The following is a 23,968-nucleotide window of genomic DNA, read 5'->3' on the forward strand; positions in this document are numbered from 1 at the left end:
CACCATGACCTTTGACTTGCGCTTGCTCAGGACCCTCTCGGGCCTCATCAGACCGCGGCGATATGAAGATGCAGTGAGGACCGAACAGGTGACGGTGAGGAGCAGAGGGGCCAGAAAGGTGAGCGGTGAGGTGAGTATAAGTATTTATTTTATTTTTTGCATATTATGTTCAGTATGTATTAGGGTCTTCAGATTAAATTAGTCAAAGGTCATCTGTCATTAAGATCAACCCTCCTAAATCTTTATAGGCATTCGGAACAGAAAGTTGAATCAAATGATGGCTTAATATCTGCAATCTGACAAATGTTTCCCGGGAAATCCATATTTTTCTTATATGCAAATAAACTGATAAGATCTCTGTGCCTGATTAATCGCCAATTTCTGATGAGCTTAATCTAAAATCTATTGGTGTCTAGGGTTTTGCTTACCTTAGAGGAATTCTTCTGGCTCATGGATGAGCAGGCGGTCAGCAAGGATTGTTATGGACACATCAGACAGTATCATCGCAGGCAGATTATGGCACCATCCAGCCGATGAGATGTGGGGTCTGCCTTAAAAAAACTAGATATTATAATTAATAGATGGTCATGACTATCAATATCTTTTGTTTAGCAGCAGCAATGACGGATATGTATATAGGATGCTGGACTGACCAATTTCCAGTAGATCCTGTTTAATAGTGATCTACAAATATCTGAAGTGCTGTCACACTGTAGAAGGATCAACTTTATTCTCATTTGCACATGGAAACACGAGAAGCAATGGGATGAAACTGAATGGGAGGAGACACAGATTAGATATTAGAAAAAACTTTTTGACAGTGAGGGTGATCAATGAGTGGAACAGGCTGCCAGGAGAGGTGGTGAGTTCTCCTTCAATGGAAGTCTTCAAACAGAAGTTGGACAGACATCTGTCTGACATGGTTTATTGAATCCTGCATTGAGCAGGAGGTTGGACACAATAACCCTGGAGGTCCCCTCCAACTCTACCATTCTAGGATTCTATGATCACAGATCCTAGTACTGTCAGAATGATCTTGGACTCTAGAACATTTTTCTTACCAATTGCAAATTATAATTTGCAATTTGCAACAAGAGTTGGAAGGGACCCCCAGAGTCATCGTGTCCTACCTCCTGCTCAATGCCGGACTCACTAAACCAATTAGACCTGAACCTATTAGTGAACCGAAATAGCTGTATGTATATCTGGATTTTAGTTTTAAATTTCATGTGTATGTATCATTTCAAGCGTGGAAGTCCACTTTATCAGAATTAGTGTCACCCGCTATAATACATTGCTTATTGTTTTCAACTAATGAACCATAGTCAAGACATATGGTGAAAGAAACAATGCGGGACTGATGTGAAAAGTGCTACTCTAAGGTCACCGAGTTCAGTTCACACTGCCGGGCACACTACGGGGTCACTTCATTGTGCCCATGGTTCAAAATAATACATTTCATGGGTCACTGATATTACCTGTCCAGCTTTATGTTTGGTTGAAAAAAGGCATTAACTTAAAAGGATTGTCCACTTTGGACTGTTCCTACCTTGCCGTGTGGCACAGCCATAAATGTGCGTTCTACAATTATATCCATGAGCAGTACTGTGGCCATAGACATTATCATAGTCTCGGATGAAAGAAGCAATACTGAGCATATCTGCTGTCTATTTATTTATTTTACTCTCTTATTTAGCACCGTCATTTTCCACAGCGCATTACAGACATTATTATTTCTGTCCCCATTATGGCTCATAATCCAAATTTTCTATCAGTATGTCTTTGGAGTGTGGAAAAAAAGTGGAAGAAATCCATGCAAACATGGGGAGAACCTACAAACTCCTTGCAGATGTTGTCCTTGGTGGGATTTGAACCCAAGACCCCAATGCTGCAAAGCAACAGTGCTAACCACTGAGCCACCCTGCTACCCAGTCAGCCATTTATTGCCATTTCCATTGACTCCAAGATGCCAACTAACAAAAGATATTTTTTTTTTGCAAATGTTGGATTTTGATAGAAATCTGTTCCCAAAATCTTCGTGTCACTTACATGCAATTAAAAGTTTAAGAATGACCCTTTAGGGTTAAGGCCCCGTCTCACATAGCGATATTGCTAGCGAGATCGCTGCTGTGTCAATGTTTTGGTGACGCAACAGCGGCCTCACCAGCGATGTCGCTATGTGTGACACTTTGCAGCGATCAGGCCCCTGCTGTGAGGTCGCTGATCGCTGCAAAGTGTCCTGGACCATTTTTTGGTCGTTGGCCTCCCGCTGGCCAGCACACATCGCTGTGTGTGACCAGCGGGAGCAGCGTTCAGGCTGGTATCCATGGTAAACATCGGGTTACTAGGGGCACGCGCGCACTTAGTAACCCGCTGTTTACCATGGATACCACTCTGCTACGGTGCACGGGAGGTTACCGCTCATGGTAGCAGAGTCGTATCCATGATAAACATCGGGTTACTAAGTGCGCGTGTGCCCCTAGTAACCCGATGTTTATCATGGATACGGCTCTGCTAAGGTGAACGGTAACCTCCCGCGCACCATAGCAGAGTGGTATCCATGGTAAACATCGGGTTACTAGGGGCACACGCGCACTTAGTAACCCGATGTTTATCATGGTTAGGAGCCTGCTCCTGCTTCAGCAGGCTGGTAACCGGGAGCAGGACATCGTGGAACGATTCTTTCCACGATGTCGCTGCTCCCCTGATCGCTGGTGAGCCTGCCTGTTTGACAGCTCACCAGCGACCACATAGCGACGCAGCAACGATCCCTGACAGGTCGTATCGTTGTCGGGATCGCTGCTGCATCGCTTAGTGTGACGGGGCCTGACAGCTGCTTTCCAGATCAAAGGTTAAAGGTAATGTTTAAATAGTATTTACCTTTCAGTCCAAAACTGACTACTGACTTTCCCATAAAGATGCAATGTTCATTTCAATAGGAGAAACGTGTCTGCCCGTGTAAATGGACTATGAAATGACCACCGACTAATAAACATTTACCTATTGGCATTCCTTTAAAATCAGGTAATGAGTGGAGTTGGAGGAGCCCTTTTATGATTTCAATATGCCCTAATAGGTCATGTTGTTTCTTAATAATAGAACCCCTTTAAGGCCACGTTCTTGGAGTGAGGTTTTTAAGGCCGTTTTAATTGTCTGCCAAAAAGCTGAATGCTTACAAATAGAAGAAAAGTACACGGCTGCTCACATTAGCATTTTTCCATCACACCACGGACTGGAGTCAGTGGAGGTAGTGAATATATTATAATATTATATATTTTTTGAGCTTGTTCGTTTCAGCAAGACGGTGGCTGCTGTTTTGCTGAATTCGTGCAAAGCAAGTTGCAAAAACTCTGTATTCTGGATAAAATTATTTTTTTGTAAAATTCGAGGAGAATCCAGTTCCTCTCTAATAAATTTGCTCATAGGTAGAAGGAGGCACTGGTAACCCATTTGTTGCTCGATTCAATACAAAACAAGTTTTCTGCTACTAAAAATAGAGGGAAAAGTAAAGTACGTGACATCGGCCCCGCTGTTCAGGCTCCATAGAGGAGACATCTGTGCCGCACTTTATCCCCCTGCGTCTCCAGGAGAAATCTTCCGGCTGGTTAGACCTGTTATAGGTGTTAAATGTGCAGTGAATGGCTCAGTGTGCACAGATCTGGGCTATTTACTCACCTTTCTGATGATAACATAAGAACACTATACTATTTCCGGACTCAGATTTATATCCTGAGGTTTACTTTACACAAGTATTATGTGAAGGCTGCGACCAAAGTGCAGATGTCTATGGATGTCCTGCCTGCTGCCAAATGCTACTATTCAAGGATTACCCACACTGCTAATAATACACAGAGTATTAGTAAAAAACAAAAATGTGCTACTGACAGCATGTAACAGTGATTGCTTATTGTCACCAGAGACCAGGGGTCTCAAACTCGTCTGGGTACATGGGCCGCACATACAAAAAATTTGAATTTGAGGGACCACATTCTTTGCAGGACAAAGTGACGTTTTTAGTGATACCATTCCTATTTCTATACAACTTTTGATAATTTTTTTGAACTTTTTTGCTGTGTTTATTTTATTTTTTTAAATGGCATCCATCATATTGGTTATGGTCCAGTTTTATAGCTTGTGTCGTTATGGAAGTGGCGATAATAAACGTGCACGTTTTTGGTTTACTTTAATTCATATATAGTATAGCATTTTTAGTTTCAAAATATTTTTTCATGCTTTATTTTGAATTGTTTTTTTACTTTTTTACAATTTTGTTTCCCCCCAGTTGGCCACCTTCAGTCAGGGCTGTGGAGTCGGAGTATGTTTTCATAAGAATTTGGGAAAGTTATGTCCTATAAATGTCTGTTCTGTTCCTGATCTAAGGATCTCTGCTTTTAGTTGAGATGAATCTATGCTGCACTTTATGTACACGCTCAGTAGTGAGGCAGGGCTGTGGTCAGAGTTGTGGAGTTAAAGTCAGAGTTGGGAGTCCGAGTCAGAAGTCAGGGAAATTCAGGTGTCAGAGTCAGAGGTTTGGCTTACCAACTCCACAGCCTTGCCTTCATTAATATTGTCTTGCAATGTGCACCAGATAGTACGAGGGTCAGTCAATAAGTAATGCCTCCTATTTTTTTTCTCCTTTTAATTGGCAAGAAATTCAAATGCAATTACATAGATTGAAAACCACAACATTAACGATTAATTTGTCACTTTTCAATATAATCTCCATCCATTTCCACAGTCTTGGTCCACCGTTTAACAAGGGCATGTATTCCAGCATGGTAAAAAGCATTCTTGGGACCCACCGTGCACAAACTTTTCTGTATCCCAGTTGTCCAATCATTTTCATCACATTGCCTTTACTGAAGCAGATAATGCCACACAATTCACCTGCAGTCACCTGGCGGTCACCACGAATGATGTCATCGACTCGCTGAATGTTGCTTGGAGTCACTGCGGTTACTGGCCTGCCACTCCGCATTTTGTCAGCCAACGGTGATGGCCCTTCAGCTGTGTTACAGCGACGAACCCATCGTCTAACAGTACTGACATCCACTGTTGCATCACCCTACACATATTTCAGTCTCTCATGAATTCGAATGGGCGTTTCACCTTCTGCATGCAAGAATTCAATCACAGAACGTTGTCTAATACGAACATCGGTGTCAGCCATTTTGCAAACGGATACAGTCCAGCCACCTGTTGGTGCAGGAAGTTGCAATTGCTGTGGATTGGAGAAGAAGGTTTGAGGAATTGTGCCAAATTCGAATATTTAACATAACTACCTTATTTAAGGAGAAAAAAAATAGGAGGCATTACTTATTGACTGACCCTCGTAATTGTGGCAAACATCTTGTAGTACTGTGCCCCATCCTGTTCCCCATCTTGTAGTAATGTGCCCCATCCTGGTCCCCATCTTGTAGTAATGTGCCCCATCCTGGTCCCCATCTTGTAGTAATGCCCCATCCTGGTCCCCATCCTGTAGCAACACCCCACCTTGTCCCCTTCTTGTAGTAATGTCCCCATCCAGGTTCCCATATTGTAGTAATGTCCCGATCCTGGTCCCCAACTTGTAGTAATGCAGTAATCCTGGTCCCCAACTTGTAGTAGTGCCCTAATCTGGTCCCCATCTTGTAGTAATGCTCCATCTCTGGTTGCCGAGATATGCTACTGCGCATGCGCTGCACACAGCGCCATATTGCTGCAGGCAAATTATTTTTCCTCCAGCAAAATAGCGCCCGCGCATGCGCAGTGGCCTCTCTCGGCAACTGAGAGATGCTACTGTGCATGCGAGGGCCATTTTGGTGCATTTAAATTTCATGTGTGGCTCACAAATTACACAGGCAGTATTTAAAATAGTAGGCAGGTTACTGAAAGCACAGTGACCTGTCAGAGGCCAGAGATAGGAATACATAAGCAGAGCACAAGCTAAAGCCCCTCCCCAAAGGCCGCCCCCAAGCACGAGTGTCTCATTATGTCAGAAATGAAAATAAAGATTATAAAAGAACCACAGCATGGATTTCATCAACAAAGGTATCATTTTACTCAGTGTAATGTCGCCCACCTGCCAGTGTATGTGGTTTACTAAGCACAATCCTGCTGACAGGTGCGCTTTAAGAGTAACTGTCGGTTTAATTTTTATTTCAAAAATTAGTAGAAAACATGAAAATAATCAACTTTGTAGTATATCATATCAGAGAAATCTACTTCTTTCTCCACCAGAACTGATCATTCACTTTCAAAATTCTCAAATCACTGATAAAATCTGTATTCAGTGAAGACAGATTGTTACATTACTGACATAGGAGATGGCAGCTGGTGCTGATAAGGTTCTGTGTAGAGGAGAGGGAGAGTAGGAGGGAGGAGCTCTGCCTCCAGCTCCTCTCCCCCTTCCACATAGAATCTCATCAGCACCAGCTGCCATCTCCTATCTCAGTAATGTAACAATCTGTCTTCACTGAATACAGATTATAGCTGCGAATTGAGAGTTTTGTGACTGAATGATCAGTTCTGGTGGAGAAAGCAGCAGATTTCTCTGATAAGATATATCACAAAGTTGTTTATTTTCATCTTTACTATTGATTTATGAAATAAAAATTAAAATGATGGTTACTCTTTAAATGCATACATTTAGTTTAGTTTTGCAATTGGTTGTCATCACAAATTTTGCACCAATTTACTTCTACAGGCTCTTTGTTTCACTGCACATTCTACTTTGTCATCTGTAGCCATAAATCAGCTGAAAGGAGCTGAGAAAAAGACAAATAAAAAGACTTACAAACTTTCCTGTTAGATGCCAGATCAAGCTCACTGATGGGTTCTCAGTTAGAGGTCGCCTACTTTCCCTTGTTTGCGCAGGTTTTCTCACACACTGACCAGAACTTCTGTCCATACAATGGCTGCTGGTGGAGGAGCCTGTGACCTGACCTGTCCATCAGCCTCTTTTGTGTATTTGAAGAGTAATGCTGACACTGTAACAACCAGTCAACCAGTTAAGTGTATGGTCTGAGTGAGTTGTGAGGGATAGATATTATTTAAAGCGCACCTGTCAGCAGGATTATGCTCAGTAAACTACATACACTGTCAGGTGGGTGACATTACACTGTTTAAAACAATAACTTGGTTGATGAAATCTGTCCTGTGGTTCTTGTGTAATCTTTACTTTCAGTTCACTGACCTGCCTCCTATTTTACATAATGCATTTAGTAGTGCGGGGCTAGGTAAAATAGGAGGCAAGTCAGTGAAGGTACAGTGAGCTATCATAAGAGCATACAATTGAATATGTAAGCAGAGCACCAGATAGAGCGCCCCCCACAGGCCGTCCCAGAGCACGAGCATATCATTATCTCCAAACTGAAAGTAAAGATTACACAAAGACCACAGGACGGATTTTATCAACCAAGGTATCATTTTAAACAGTGTAATGTTGCCCACTTGACAGTGTATGTAGTTACTGAGCACAATCCTGCTGACAGATGCGCATTAAGGGCTGCCTTCAATCCATTCTATGTCCAGATAAAGCAAGGATTCTTTGCCATAAGATCTATTAATCTATGGAATAGCCTACCTCAAAAGCTTGTCACAGCGGGAACTGTCGATGGTTTCAAAACAAGCTTGGGTGCTTTTTTAGAAGAACATAACATATGGTAAATGGTTATGCTTCTTTTTGAATCTATGGTCTAGTGGATTGACAATTGTGGTTGTACATGTGCCCTCTCCCCTTGTCTGTTCCCATCTCTCGGTTCAACTTGATAGACATTTGTCTTTTGTCAGCCGTATTAATTATGTAATAATGAGTCCCTCTCTTGTCGGCTATGTCCTGTATTTGGGAGACATCATAGCATCTAGCCTCGTCTGTCACGGGTGTGCCAGAGGTGACATACAGTCGCCCTGCAGTGGGTTACAGGAGATCTCTTCGTTTGGCATTGCAGACAGTTTCTTAGATAAGAGGCAGTCTTTAGGACCGAGCGGCTACCTCTCTCTTGCTAATTAGCTCTCTGGCATGGGTGTATATATACCTGGTGTGTCTGAGAGGGAGTCGCCGGCTATATCCATTTCTACTTGTGAAGCTTAGCAGGAGCAGTACTTCGTCCTCTCTGGAGCTTGAGGGCGTGTGCTTATTTGGAGTTCATCTAAAGCTAAGCCATTTCCCCTATTTTGTCCACCCTTGTTGTCTATAGAGTTTAGTGGAGGTTGACTAGTGCTCATCTCCTTCCATCCTTAGCTGTAGCCGTACGCCAGGGAGAGTAGGGCGAGGCACGCGTGCGGCGATTGCTGAGGAGGCAATATAGGGACAATAGTTGAGACATTGTGACGCTAGACCAGACTAGGAGGTATCCACTTCCCCCCTTTCCCTAGTGTCTGGGCTCCCTTTCCCTTTTATCTCTGTGTTGCACTAAGTCTTCCCCACACCTGACGTGACATCGTCCCACCAGCTTAGAGTCAATTGCAAATTTTGAGATAGAGCCTGCGAAGGGGAAAACTTGTAAAAATGCAGGATACAAGACTTATAAGGACCAGAAATAATGTTATTCCTCATGAATTAGGACAACTAATTCTGAAAAGTTACTTGAAAGTACAGTCACCCTTTAACTTTTCAGCCTATGTCCATACAGAGAATTTGGAGATTTAAATCAGGAAAAAAAAATATATATATCAACCACTGTAAAAATAGTTATGTCAAAATGTTGAACCTATTTAGATAAAAAAATATATATTTGGTAGATGTTAACATTGAGTAATTTAAAGGGGTACTGTTAAAAATGTATGTAATGTATGGATCATTTGAACAGCTGTTTTTGCCTAAAGGTCACCAAAGCTGGCACTTGATAAATAGGTTTTACAAGGTGTTAGACTGATGTACAAATGCTCCATTGCCCCAGCGACTGCCCCTAGGTTCACCCAGCTCATAGTAAGCCAGCAGAAACCAGGCCTGATCAGCAGTAATGCCAAGCTGAGTGACTGAGTCTCCACATAGTCTGCACCACTAATGTCCCCGTAAGCAGCCATTAGCCGACACTAAACCACGAGAACTTGGAGCAGCAGTGTCATACTGGTGTATGGAGAAAGCGCAGTGCAAGACCCTGATATTAGATCTGAAAATGATGATTGTCCTTTTATTTATAGATACTGGAGGCGTAAGGGTATGTGCACACGATGCAGAAATGCTCAGGATTTTTTCCTGAGCGTTTCTGCATCTCTCTGGCAGGAAAAAACGCATGCGGATTGTACATGCGGATTGTACATGCGGTTTCCTGCCAGGGACATGCGGAAATGAAGCGGTCTTCACTTTCATTTCCGCATGCGGGTTGACAAGCGCTTCCCAAGCGATTAGCATCACTTGGAAAGTGCTTGTCAACTTCACACTATATAAATCCATGCAACCGGCATGGATTTATATAGTGTGTGATGTCAAAAAATAAAAAATAAATCTATACGTTACCATCTGATGGCCCCCGGTGTCCTGCTTCATCGGTCCCGGCTGCCGGCAGTGAAGACTGTAGGACCTTCCGACGTCAGCGTCACGTGACCCGTCACATGACTCTGACGTCAGCGAAGGTCCTTCATTCAACCGCGAAGTGCGCGGGAAGCCGGCAGGACGCAGCGCGGGCTGTCAGAAGGTGAGAATATATATATATTTTTTATTTTATTCTTTTTTTTTTAATGGTACCTGGGTCTGGATGAGAGTCCTCTCATCCACACCCGGGTACCATCCGCACATTAGACCGCATGAAAAGCGCATCAACATATACAGTGATGCGGATTCCATGCGGTCTAATGCAAGTCAATGGCGGCAAAAGAGCAGCGTTTCCGCAAAATTAATTGACATGCTGCGGATTTTTGACCGCAGCGTTTACGCTGCGGAAAAATCCGCATCATGGGCACAGCACATGCGGATTTCCATTGGGGAACATTGCTGCCCTTCTACCATGCGTTTTTCATGCGTTTCCGCGGCGTTTACGCAACTGCAAAAACGCATGAAAAACGCATCGTGTGAACGCAGCCTAATAGTTTTACAGTAAATAAGTTATTCTCTTTTGTGAAGCTGTTTGTCATCTATTGTGGCTAATATTTTGAAGCGTAACTAATCTTTGAACATATTTTCTCAACTTTGGCGGGTCCTTTAATTGCCTGCTGATTGGTGGTGGTTCGGGTTCTGAGCCCACCGCTAATCGCTCAATAAACCCCCCGAACAATGCACTCCTCAGCAGACAGGAGCGTGCAACCATTGCAGGGTATGGATTCAATAGAAAGTATACGGGTCTCAGGGCCAAGTCCCCCACCGATCAGCGCTCAGTTAAAGTGCCTGCAAAATTTGAAAGAATATGTTCAAAATGTGGTTGCACTTTAAGCCCGTACAGGGGGCTGTCATATTCCTAACCTTGTGGAGTTGGGTGACAACCCTTGTTAACGCTGTGATGGCCAATATAATCAATTGTCAGACAGTTTTCCTGAATTTTTTCTTTCTTGTTTGGAGGCTGCTATAGTTTATATATTTATACACTAGTTCCCATATGAAGCGCGATTCAGATACGCAAACATTTATACACTGATAAACGATTATGTAAATATCCAGATTTAACTTGTAGCGTATTTTTTATCTAATGAGTAATAATAACGCACTGTTTCTAAAGTTTGGGGTTTTTTTGATTCTCGGTACAGGTCTTGAATCTTGTGCAGTCCTATGTAACGCTGCGGGTGCCGCTGTATGTGTCCTATGTCTTTCACTCTCCGGTGGGAGTTGGCGGGTGGCAGCACTTTGATCTACAGTCCGAGCTTCGGTTGACCTTTGTGTACGATACTGCCATCTTGTGGAAGGATGGGATTGGCAGCCCTCCAGAGGCTGAATTACAAGGTAACAATATCAGTCTTTAATGTATTTTCCACAGGTTTTATCCCTTTCTGTTTCTCCTGGCTTGGAATCTTCACAAAGTATTCATCATTTACATCTTTTTTTTTGTCTTGTGTCTCTTTTTCGATTGATGAATTTTGAGACAAAATGTTGGACGACAGCACAAAATCAAAGATCCTTTTTTTTTCTTCGCTTTTGCTTTTTTTTGCTCCTTTTTTAGAGTAGAAGGTTGCACAATTCTCTCAGTAACTTTTAAAATGCGACACGTTGCTATTCAACTGCTCCAAAAAAGTTTAATTTTGTTCTCCATTTTGGTACTGAAGTACGACTGAACAAATGTTTTGCAAGTTTTCGAAATGTGATAAAAGTGAGGAATTACTCTGCACAATAAACACAACAACAATGTACACTACCGTTCAAAAGTTTGGGGTCATTTAGAAATTTCATTATTTTTTAAAGAAAAGCACATTTTTTTTCAATGAAGCTAACATGAAATGAATCAGAAATACAATCTGTACATTGTTAATGTGGTAAATGACTATTCTAGCTGCAAACGTCTTATTTTTATTGCAATATCTACATAGGTGTATAGAGGCCCATTTCCAACAACCACCACTCCAGTGTTTTAATGGTGCATTGTGTTTGCTAACTGTGTAAGAAGGCTAATGGATGTTTAGAAAACCCCAAAAACCCTTGCACAAGTATGTTGGCCCAGCTGAAAACGGTTTGGCTGATTTGAGAAGCTATAAAATTGACCTTCCTTTGAGCTAGTTGAGAATCTGGAGCATTACATTTGTTTGTTCTATGAAACTCTCAAAATGGCCAGAAAAAGAGAACTTTCATGCGAAACTCAACAGTCTATTCTTGTTCTTAGAAATGAAGGCTATTCCATGCGAGAAATTGCCAAGAAACTGAAGATTTCCTACAACGGTGTGTACTACTCCCTTCAGAGGAGAGCACAAACAGGCTCTAACCAGAGTAGAAAGAGAAGTGGGAGGCCCCGCTGCACAACTGAGCAACAAGACAAGTACATTAGAGTCTCTAGTTTGAGAAATCGACGCCTCACAGCTCCTCAACTGGCAGCTTCATTAAATAGTACACGCAAAACACCAGTGTCAACGTCTACAGTGAAGAGGCGACTCCGGGATGCTGGCCTTCAGGGCAAAGTGGCAAAGAAAAAGCCATATCTGAGACTGGCTAATAAAAGGAAAAGATTAATATGGGCAAAAGAGCACAGACATTGGACAGAGGAATATTGGAAAAAAGTTTTATGGACAGACGAATCAAAGTTTGAGGTGTTTGGATCACACAGAAGAACATTTGTGAGACGCAGAACAACTGAAAAGATGCTAGAAGAGTGCCTGACGCCATCTGTCAAGCATGGTGGAGGTAATGTGATGGTCTGGGGTTGCTTTGGTGCTGGTAAAGTGGGAGATTTGTACAAGGTAAATGGGATTTTGAATAAGGAAGGCTATCACTCCATTTTGCAATGCCATGCCATACCCTGTGGACAGCGCTTGATTGGAGCCAATTTCATCCTACAACAGGACAATGATCCAAAGCACACCTCCAAATTATGCATGAAGTATTTAGGGAAGAAGCAGGCAGCTGGTATTCTATCTGTAATGGAGTGGCCAGTGCAGTCACCAGATCTCAACGCCATTGAGCTGTTGTGGGAGCAGCTTTACCGTATGGTGCACAAAAAGTGCCCATCAAGCCAATCCAACTTGTGGGAGGGGCTTCAGGAAGCATGGGGGGAAATTTCTCAAGATTACCTCAGCAAATTAACAGCTAGAAGCCAAAGGTCTGCAATGCTGGAATTGCTGCAAAGGGAGCATTCTGTGACGAAAGCAAAGTTAGAAGGAGAAAATTATTCTTTCTAATAAAAATCATTATTTCTAACCTTGTCAATGTCTGGACTATATTTTCTAATCATTTCGCAACTCATTTGATAAATAAAAGTATGAGTTTTCATGGAAAACACAAAATTGTCTGGGTGACCCCAAACTTTTGAACAGTAGTGTATGTGCTAGAAAACCGTGTCCTATCAATGATACCTAACTACACTGCTCAAAAAAATAAAGGGAACACTTAAACAACAGAATATAACTCCAAGTAAATCAAACTTCTGTGAAATCAAACTGTCCACTTAGGAAGCAACACTGATTGACAACGACGTCCACAGATGGGGGTTGTGCTCACAGCCCAACACCGCGCAGGACACTTGGCATTTACCACAGAATACCAGGATTGGCAAAGTCACCACTGGCGCCCTGTGCTCTTCACAGATGAAAGCAGGTTCACACTGAGCACATGTGACAGATGTGACAGAGTCTGGAGACGCCGTGGAGAGCGATCTGCAGCCTGCAACATCCTTCAGCATGACCGGTTTGGCAGTGGGTCAGTAATGGTGTGGGGTGCCATTTCTTTGGAGGGCCGCACAGCCCTCCATGTGCTCGCCAGAGGTAGCCTAACTGCCATTAGGTACCGAGGTGAGATCCTCAGACCCCTTGTGAGACCATATGCTGGTGCGGTTGGCCCTGGGTTCCTCCTAATGCAGGACAATGCCAGACCTCATGTGGCTGGAGTGTGTCAGCAGTTCCTGCAAGATGAAGGCATTGAAGCTATGGACTGGCCCGCCCGTTCCCCAGACCTGAATCCGATTGAGCACATCTGGGACATCATGTCTCGCTCCATCCACCAACGTCATGTTGCACCACAGACTGTCCAGGAGTTGGTGGATACTTTAGTCCAGGTCTGGGAGGAGATCCCACAGGAGACCATCCACAACCTCATCAGGAGCATGCCCAGGCGTTGTAGGGAGGTCATACAGGCACGTGGAGGCCACACACAATACTGAGCCTCATTTGGACTTGTTTTAAGGACATTACGTCAAAGTTGGATCAGCCTGTAGTGTGTTTTTCCACTTGTTTTTCCATTGATGATTTTTGTGTGATTTTGTTGTCAGCACATTCAACTTTGTACAGAACAAAGTATTCAATGAGAATATTTCATTCATTCAGATCTAGGATGTGTTATTTGAGTGTTCCCTTTATTTTTTTGAGCAGTGTAACATGAACCACTCGCGGAAGAGACCCCTGTCAAAAATCGCTCAACTTAAAAATTCATCCAATATAGGATTCAATCACAGAGCGATATCATGGCTCTGTCCCCAGATGATGCCATATACTGATCTGGCAGGGATGATCTTGTTTGTACTGTGATGTGCAGCACAGCATCCTAGACGTGTGACCTCACAGCTGATTTAAAGGGAATCTGTCACCAGTTTTTGTTACCTAATCTGACAGCAGCATAATGTAGGGGCAGAGCTCCTGATTCCAGCGATGTATCACTTAGTCATGATACAATCAGAGTTTTTAGATGTAGCAGAGCTCAGAAGGCTGAGCCCGCCCCACCCCCGATTAGCAGCTTTTTGTGTACATTTTCTATTGACACTGAGCTGCTAATCAGAGAAGTAGGCATGGTTGAACTAGGAGGCATGCTGGCAACTAGTCCTATAGTGATAATCTCCTGCTGATAAAACAATCATTATATTGAAACAACAGCATGCAGCCTAATAAGTGACACATCCCTACATCCCTGAAATCTGTATCTCAGCTCCTACCTCATGCTGCTCTCACATTATATAGCAAATCCTACTGACAGATTCCCTTTAATGCTCCCCAAACTTCAGTACTGCTCCTATGTGTTTCCGAAGATTTGGCCCTCATTTTTTCTAAAAAAAAAAAAAAAAGCCTTAAGGGTTGCCCTTCTTCTCATTCTCTCCTTAGTTTATTATTTTAAAGCATTACCAGTCTCTGGCGAATTTGGCCTCAAGATGGACACCCCTTTACCTTTATCCCAAGAACTATCCAAAACGAAAAAGCTGAGACCCTGACCCTCCCCACAATGAATTTTCAGTTTTGCCCACAATAATCTGGGAACAGGACAACCTCATTCTAGTCTTGTAGTCCCAACAGGTGATGACTGTAAGGAAAAAAACATGGCCAACCCGCAAGAAAACCTTGAACTTTGGTCACATGACATAAAAAAGTATGAACTTTGTAGTCCTAACCTAAACTTTATATATTTTTTAAGTATATTAAAGGGGTATTCAGGTCAGAAGCATTAATCACCATTGGATATTTAATAATTGCTAGATTAGTCTGGCGCTTATCTCTTATACATTGGATAGGTGATGAATGCTTTTGACTGGAATACACCTTTAGGAAAGAACATCTGTTTTATGTTCTCATATTCCTTATGATCTGACGTCACTATGAAGAAAATTAATGATAATATTTCTATCTGTAATGAAAATGAAATGTGCACGTAATATTTCAGAGGATTGTGCATTACAGATGTGACATGACACATACCGTTCATACACTGTTCATTGGTTGTGAGAATTTTGTAGACACAAGCTGCACATGTCATTGACAACAGTGACATCTGCTGGTGAAAACTGATACTACTACTAGACTGCTTGATATTAGTATACTAGAATCAATGATCTTTTGATAATTTTTAAAGGGGTCCAGTTTTATCATGTCCATTAACTATGCGAATATCGTTGTTACGGTTTATACCTGATCATTATGACCTTTTTTTTTAGTAGGATCACCCCTGCTAAGCCATCTCTATGAGCAGGTAGGTCATAGGAAGCTGAATAAATTGATACCTTGATATCTGCGATCTGACGTCTTATTCCAGAGAAATCCACAATTTTCTTATATATAAATGAGCTGCTAAGATCTATGGGCCGGACATAGATCTCCCCAAGAATCTGGATGCAGAGGTCATTATAAATGAAAGGGGAGTTACCAGTGTGAGACATGTGATAACTAACAGTCTGCTCTCCTGATCTACATGTCTCACACTGGTAATGGTCCCTTACATTTACAATAATCTCTGGAGGCAGATTCTCGGGGAGATCTATGTCCGGCCCAAAGATCTTAACAGCTCATTTATATATTAAGCAAATCGTTGATTTCTCTGGAATAAGATATCGGTTTGCAGATATGAAGGTATCATTATATTCAGCTTCCTATGACCGCCATGCCCATATAGACGGCTTAGGAGGGTTGATACAGTGGTCAATGACAGTAGTAGATATAATAAAAGTTGTACTATAGCTTTAATAACAGATTAATCTGTGTATTACTCGCAGTTTTATCTTATTTTTTTTATCTTATTCTATATTTTCCTTTAGGCTCCCTCTACCCGACCAGCATGCGTATAAATGATGAAGGACGCTTGGTTGTCAACTTTAAAACAGAAGCTCGGTTCTACGGTTTATTTGTTATGTCTCATCCTGGTAAGAACATAACGATCAGTCAGGATAGATAACAGTATGCTAATAAATGATGATGAGATCCTCAGTGAATCTGCATCCACTACATCACTGTAATCCTCTCCTCCAGTGGATGCGTGCTTTATATAGATCAAGATGTCTGAGATACACTAGACACATACAGGGCCCGATTCATCAAGATCGGCGTTCGGCGTTGCTCTCATTGTTCTTGATGAGGGGTGTGCTGGAGTAAGGTGGATTATATTCCCTGGTGTCCAGTGAAGTAGGAGAGGTGGATTACATTCTCTTGTGTCTAGTAGTGGAACAGTTAGACACCAGAGAATATAATGTAGTAGTGGAAGAGTTAGATTATATTTCCTGGTGTCTAGTAGAGTGGGAGAGGTGAATTATATTCCCTGGTGTCTAGTGGAGTGGGAGAGGTGGATTATATTCCCTGGTGTCTAGTGGAGTGGGAGAGGTGAATTATATTCCCTGGTGTCTAGTGGAGTGGGAGAGGTGGATTATATTCCCTGGTGTCTAGTGGAGTGGGAGAGGTGGATTATATTCCCTGGTGTCTAGTGGAGTGGGAGAGGTGGATTATATTCCCTGGTGTCTAGTGGAGTGGGAGAGGTGGATTATATTCCCTGGTGTCTAGTGGAGTGGGAGACGTGGGTTATATTCCCTGGTGTCTAGTGAAGTGGGAGAGGTGGATTATATTCCCTGGTGTCTAGTGGAGTGGGAGAGGTGGATTATATTCCCTGGTGTCTAGTGGAGTGGGAGAGGTGGATTATATTCCCTGGTGTCTAGTGGAGTGGGAGAGGTGGATTATATTCCCTGGTGTCTAGTGGAGTGGGAGAGGTGGATTATATTCCCTGGTGTCTAGTGGAGTGGGAGAGGTGGATTATATTCCCTGGTGTCTAGTGGAGTGGGAGAGGTGGGTTATATTCCCTGGTGTCTAGTGGAGTGGGAGAGGTGGGTTATATTCCCTGGTGTCTAGTGGAGTGGGAGAGGTGGATTATATTTCCGGTGTCTAGTGGAGTGGGAGAGGTGGGTTATATTCCCTGGTGTCTAGTGAAGTGGGAGAGGTGGATTATATTCCCTGGTGTCTAGTGGAGTGGGAGAGGTGGATTATATTCCCTGGTGTCTAGTGGAGTGGGAGAGGTGGATTATATTCCCTGGTGTCTAGTGGAGTGGGAGAGGTGGATTATATTCCCTGGTGTCTAGTGGAGTGGGAGAGGTGGGTTATATTCCCTGGTGTCTAGTGGAGTGGGAGAGGTGGATTATATTCCCTGGTGTCTAGTGGAGTGGGAGAGGTGGATTATATTCCCTGGTGTCTAGTGCAGTGGGAGAGGTGGATTATATTCCATGGTGTCTAGTGGAGTGGGAGAGGTGGATTATATTCCCTGATGTCTAGTGGAGTGGGAGAGGTTGGTTATATTCCCTGGTGTCCAGTGGAGTAGGAGAGGTGGATTACATTCTCTTGTGTCTAGTAGTGGAACAGTTAGACACCAGAGAATATAATGTAGTAATGGAAGAGTTAGATTATATTTCCTGGTGTCTAGTAGAGTGGGTGGGAGAGGTGGATTATATTCCCTGGTGTCTAGTGGAGTGGGAGAGGTGGGTTATATTCCCTGGTGTCTAGTGGAGTGGGAGAGGTGGATTATATTCCCTGGTGTCTAGTGGAGTGGGAGAGGTGGATTATATTTCCTGGTGTCTAGTAGGGAGGGAGCGGTAGAATATAGTCCAGGCATCCAGTGGTGATGGTTATGTTCCTGGCCATGGCTTCCACTGGTGGTGGGATAGATTAGAACAATGGAGAACAGATGTGATCTATAATGATGGACATTATGGGAAAACACTTACCGTATTTTTCGGACTATAAGACGCACCGGACCGTAAGACGCACCTGTAAGCAAAAAATGTGGTCATGATGCACTTTTAAGGGGGAGGGGGTATTCTGCTGACACTGGTATAGGGGTAATGTCCCCCAATTCTGACAATATCCCCCATCCTGGTATATGCCCCCCCTTCCTTTTATACGTGGTCCCCATCCCCATCCTGGTATGCCTGGCATCCCTCCATCCTGGTATGCATGGCACCCCTCATCCTTATCCTGGTATGCATGGCACCCCTCATCCCTATCCTGGTATGCATGGCACCCCTCATCCCTGTCCTGGTATGCATGGCACCCCTCATCCCTGTCCTGGTATGCATGGCACCCCTCACACCTATCCTGGTATGCATGGCACCCCTAATCCCCATGCTAGTATGCATGGCACAGCAATCCCCATCCTCGTATGCATGGAAAAGCAATCCCCATACTGGTATGCATGGCACAGCAATCCCCATCCTGGTATGCATGGCACCCTCATCCTTGTCCTGGTATGCATGGCACCCCTCATCCCTGTCCTGGTATGCATGGCACCCCTCATCCCTGTCCTGGTATGCATGGCACCCCTCATCCCTGTCCTGGTATGCATGGCACCCCTCGTCCCTGTCCTGGTATGCTTGGCACCCCTCATCCCTGTCCTGGTATGCATGGCACCCTTCATCCCTGTCCTGGTATGCATGGCATCCCTCATCCCTATCCTGGTATGCATGGCACAGCAATCCCCATCCTGGTATGCATAGCAAAGCAATCCCCATCCTGGTATGCATGGCACAGCAATCACCATCCTGGCATGCATGGCACCCCTCATCCCTGTCCTGGTATGCATGGCACCCCTCATCCCTGTCCTGGTATGCATGGCACCCCTCATCCCTATCCTGGTATGCATGGCACCCCTAATCCCCATCCTAGTATGCATGGCACAGCAATCCCCATCCTGGTATGCATGGAAAAGCAATCCCCATACTGGTATGCATGGCACAGCAATCCCCATCCTGGTATGCATGGCACCCTCATCATTGTCCTGGTATGCATGGCACCCCTCATCCTTGTCCTGGTATGCATGGCACCCCTCATCCCTGTCCTGGTATGCATGGCACCCCTCATCCCTGTCCTGGTATGCATGGCACCCCTCATCCCTGTCCTGGTATGCTTGGCACCCCTCATCCCTGTCCTGGTATGCATGGCACCCCTCATCCCTGTCCTGGTATGCATGGCACCCCTAATCCCCATCCTGGTATGCATGGCACAGCAATCCCCATCCTGGTATGCATAGCAAAGCAATCCCCATCCTGGTATGCATGGCACAGCAATCACCATCCTGGTATGCATGGCACCCCTCATCCCTGTCCTGGTATGCATGGCACCCCTCATCCCTGTCCTGGTATGCATGGCACCCCTCATCCCATTCCTGGTATGCATGGCACCCCTCATCCCTGTCCTGGTATGCATGGCACCCCTCATCCCTATCCTGTATGCATGGCACCCCTCATCCCTGTCCTGCTATGCATGGCACCACTCATCCCTGTACTGGTATGCATGGCACCCCTCATCCCTGCCCTGGTATGCTTGGCACCCCTCATCCCTGTCCTGGTATGCATGGCACCCCTCATCCCTGTCCTGGTATGCATGGCACCCCTCATCCCTGTCCTGGTATGCATAGCACCACTCATCCCTGTCCTGGTATGCATGGCACCCCTCATCCCTGTCCTGGTATGCATGGCCCCCCTAATCCCTGTCCTGGTATGCATGGTCCCCCTCATCCCTGTCCTGGTATGCATGGCACCCCTCATCCCTATCCTGGTTTGCATGGCACCCCTCATCCCTGTCCTGGTATGCATGGCACCCCTCATCCCTGTCCTGGTATGCATGGCACCACTCATCCCTATCCTGATATGCTTGGCACCCCTCATCCCTGTCTTGGTATGCATGGCACCCCTCATCCCTGTCCTGGTATGCATGGCACCCCTCACCCCTGTCCTGGTATGCTTGGCACCCCTCATCCCTGTCCTGGTATGCATGGCACCCCTCATCCCTGTCCTGGTATGCATGGCACAGCAATCCCCATCCTGGTATGCATAGCAAAGCAATCCCCATCCTGGCATGCATGGCACAGCAATCACCATCCTGGTATGCATGGCACCCCTCATCTCTGTCCTGGTATGCATGGCACCCCTCATCCCTGTCCTGGTATGCATGGCACCCCTCATCCCATTCCTGGTATGCATGGCACCCCTCATCCCTGTCCTGGTATGCATGGCACCCCTCATCCCTATCCTGTATGCATGGCACCCCTCATCCCTGTCCTGCTATGCATGGCACCCCTCATCCCTGTACTGGTATGCATGGCACCTTCATCCCTGTCCTGGTATGCTTGGCACCCCTCATCCCTGTCCTGGTATGCATGGCACCCCTCATCCCTGTCCTGGTATGCATGGCACCCCTCATCCCTGTCCTGGTATGCATGGCACCCCTCATCCCTGTCCTGGTATGCATAGCACCACTCATCCCTGTCCTGGTATGCATGGCACCCCTCATCCCTGTCCTGGTATGCATGGCCCCCCTAATCCCTGTCCTGGTATGCATGGTCCCCCTCATCCCTGTCCTGGTATGCATGGCACCCCTCATCCCTATCCTGGTATGCATGGCACCCCTCATCCCTGTCCTGGTATGCATGGCACCCCTCATCCCTGTCCTGGTATGCATGGCACCCCTCATCCCTGTCCTGATATGCTTGGCACCCCTCATCCCTGTCCTGGTATGCATGGCACCCCTCATCCCTGTCCTGGTATGCATGGCACCCCTCATCCCTGTCCTGGTATGCTTGGCACCCCTCATCCCTGTCCTGGTATGCATGGCACCCCTCATCCCTGTCCTGGTATGCATGGCACCCCTCATCCCTGTCCTGGTATGCATGGCACCCCTCATCCCTGTCCTGATATGCTTGGCACCCCTCATCCCTGTCCTGGTATGCATGGCACCCCTCATCCCTGTCCTGGTATGCATGGCACCCCTCATCCCTGTCCTGGTATGCTTGGCACCCCTCATCCCTGTCCTGGTATGCATGGCACCCCTCATCCCTGTCCTGGTATGCATGGCACCCCTAATCCCCATCCTGGTATGCATGGCACAGCAATCCCCATCCTGGTATGCATAGCAAAGCAATCCCCATCCTGGTATGCATGGCACAGCAATCACCATCCTGGTATGCATGGCACCCCTCATCTCTGTCCTGGTATGCATGGCACCCCTCATCCCTGTCCTGGTATGCATGGCACCCCTCATCCCATTCCTGGTATGCATGGCACCCCTCATCCCTGTCCTGGTATGCATGGCACCCCTCATCCCTATCCTGTATGCATGGCACCCCTCATCCCTGTCCTGCTATGCATGGCACCCCTCATCCCTGTACTGGTATGCATGGCACCCTCATCCCTGTCCTGGTATGCTTGGCACCCCTCATCCCTGTCCTGGTATGCATGGCACCCCTCATCCCTGTCCTGGTATGCATGGCACCCCTCATCCCTGTCCTGGTATGCATGGCACCACTCATCCCTGTCCTGGTATGCATGGCACCCCTCATCCCTGTCCTGGTATGCATGGCCCCCCTAATCCCTGTCCTGGTATGCATGGTCCCCCTCATCCCTGTCCTGGTATGCATGGCACCCCTCATCCCTATCCTGGTATGCATGGCACCCCTCATCCCTGTCCTGGTATGCATGGCACCCCTCATCCCTGTCCTGGTATGCATGGCACCCCTCATCCCTGTCCTGATATGCTTGGCACCCCTCATCCCTGTCCTGGTATGCATGGCCCCCCTCATCCCTGTCCTGGTATGCATGGTCCCCCTCATCCCTGTCCCGGTATGCATGGCACCCCTAATCCCCATCCTGGTATGCATGGTCCCCCTAATCCCTATCCTGGTATGCATGGTCCCCCTAATCCACATCATGCTGCACATAAAAAAAAAATAAACGATCCTACTCACCTTTCTTCTCTCCCCCAGCGCTGCGTCCTGTCTGCCTGCACTGATCTCTCCATGTGAGCCGCGCATGACGTCACTGCCATGCGCGACTCACAAGGAGAGATCAGCTGCCGGAAGTCACTGCTCCCCACGCCGGAACTGTGTGCGCGGGGAGCAGTGACTTCTCTCTCCTTCATAGCCGGCACACAGTGTAGCCGCGCTGTGGCTCCTGCTGCTGCCGGCTATCTCGTGTGCTCGCTTATTAAAGGGCATGAATATTCACCCCCTCCCCACACCCATGGGCGTGGAGAGAGGTTGAATATTCATGCCCTTTAACAGCGGGCACAGGCGATTCCGGCAGCAGCAGGAGCCGCAGCGCGGCTAAACTGTGTGCCGCTATTAAGAAGAATGAATATTCAGTGCTTCCCACGCCCTATGGGTGTGGGGAGGAGTGAATATTCATTTTCTTTAGCAGCGGGGACAGTGTAGGCGGCAGCGGGCAGCTGCTGCCTCCTGTGCCCCGCTCCTCCACCGCTACCACTCCCCCCACACTCCACATATATATACACCCTCCCCCAACATTCGGACTATAAGACTCACCCCCCATTTTCCTCCAAAGTTTTGGAGGAAAAAAGTGCGTTTTATAGTCCGAAAAATACTGTAGTTTGTAGATATGATGGTTATTCATCTGTATATGGATTTTTCCGGATCTAACTGATTCTTTTTTCATCCAGCAACGTCATTGACCTCCATGATCATGTCGGCCGATCATCCTGAACTGACCTTTACCTTGATCCTTGTGCGGAATGAACCCAGTTATAACCAGCCCATTCAGCAGTGGAGTTTTGTCTCTGACTTTGCTGTAAGAGGCCGCAGCTTCTCTATATACAATTCTTACTATGATTCGGAACACGATCTCACTTAATCAGAACACTGATCATTTCCTCCTCAGGTTCGGGACTACTCTGGCACCTACACGGTTAAGCTCATCCCCTGTACCACCTCTCCCTACCAGGAGTACAGTATCCCCACTGTGTGTAACCCCCGGGAACCCATCAATTTCGATGTTGATATCCGATTCCAACAGGTAACATAAAAAGCAACAAACTAAGTGTCTCCATCACTGTATTTGTTTGCTGCCCTCATGACGAGAGTGATCATTTACCCACAGGTCAGTGACCCGGTCGCCACAGAGTTTAGTTTAAATACCCAAATGCTGCTCCTATCTAAAAAATCCCTGTGGCTGTCCGACGGATCGATGGGATTTGGACAAGAGAGTGACATAGCGTTCTCTGAAGGTAAAATGCTTGTTAAAGCGAATGTGCCATCAGAAGATGAACTATTGTTTAAATCCGGTTTTAACATTGAATGCATTTTTTATAAAAAAAAATATATTTTCCATATCTCTGTTTATGTAAAAATAATATTAATAAATTTTGCAATTTTCACACAGTCCACTAAATTTAATGCCAAACTCATAATTGCTATCCTGTAGAAAAGACTTTTCAGAAGTCTCGTTATCAGCACAGGCAGGATTGCAACACTTCTATATCACTACATAACACAGGATTCACCATTCCCAATAGATGATAGTTACATCTCACCTCCTCTCTCTCCCTTCTTAATGACCTGCACCCAGATCAGAGCATGCCCAAAAAGTGCTCCTATAGAAATCAATGGGTCACAGCCTGTCTATTGCTGGCTATGTGCATGTAGCTGCTGAAAAGTCATCTGTCCAGTCATCTGTAGCTGCTGAAAAGTCGTCTGTCCAGAAAAAGAAGTGTAGCCCCGATTCAGCATTTGTGAGGACGGTTTAAGTCACTTTCCTTTTTTGTCTAGTTGTATTAGCTGACGTTTTTTGGCGCCAAAAGTAATAAAAATGGCGCACACAATTCATGAATTTGGCACAAAGTAAAAAAATGGACTTCTTTCCTGTCTTGAACTGTTTCTACAACTTCTGGTTCAAAAAGTCGC

At 45.5% G+C, this 23,968-nt stretch overlaps 1 protein-coding gene across 1 annotated transcript in view; it reads left to right on the plus strand.

The window, feature by feature from the left end:
• Window positions 1-23,968, plus strand: part of FREM2 (FRAS1 related extracellular matrix 2) — a 316,569-nt gene that overhangs the window by 284,642 nt on the left and 7,959 nt on the right. Inside the window, exons 17-21 of the mRNA XM_073662574.1 lie at window positions 10,660-10,852; window positions 16,062-16,166; window positions 22,729-22,856; window positions 22,947-23,081; window positions 23,166-23,292. Of these exons, the coding sequence (XP_073518675.1) occupies window positions 10,660-10,852; window positions 16,062-16,166; window positions 22,729-22,856; window positions 22,947-23,081; window positions 23,166-23,292 (688 nt within the window). The remainder of the gene's footprint in view (window positions 1-10,659; window positions 10,853-16,061; window positions 16,167-22,728; window positions 22,857-22,946; window positions 23,082-23,165; window positions 23,293-23,968) is intronic.

Source organism: Phyllobates terribilis, unplaced genomic scaffold, assembly GCF_046119375.1.
Source record: "Phyllobates terribilis strain yellow unplaced genomic scaffold, ASM4611937v1 Scaffold_2__4_contigs__length_985480577, whole genome shotgun sequence".
Classification (NCBI taxonomy): Eukaryota; Metazoa; Chordata; class Amphibia; order Anura; family Dendrobatidae; genus Phyllobates; species Phyllobates terribilis.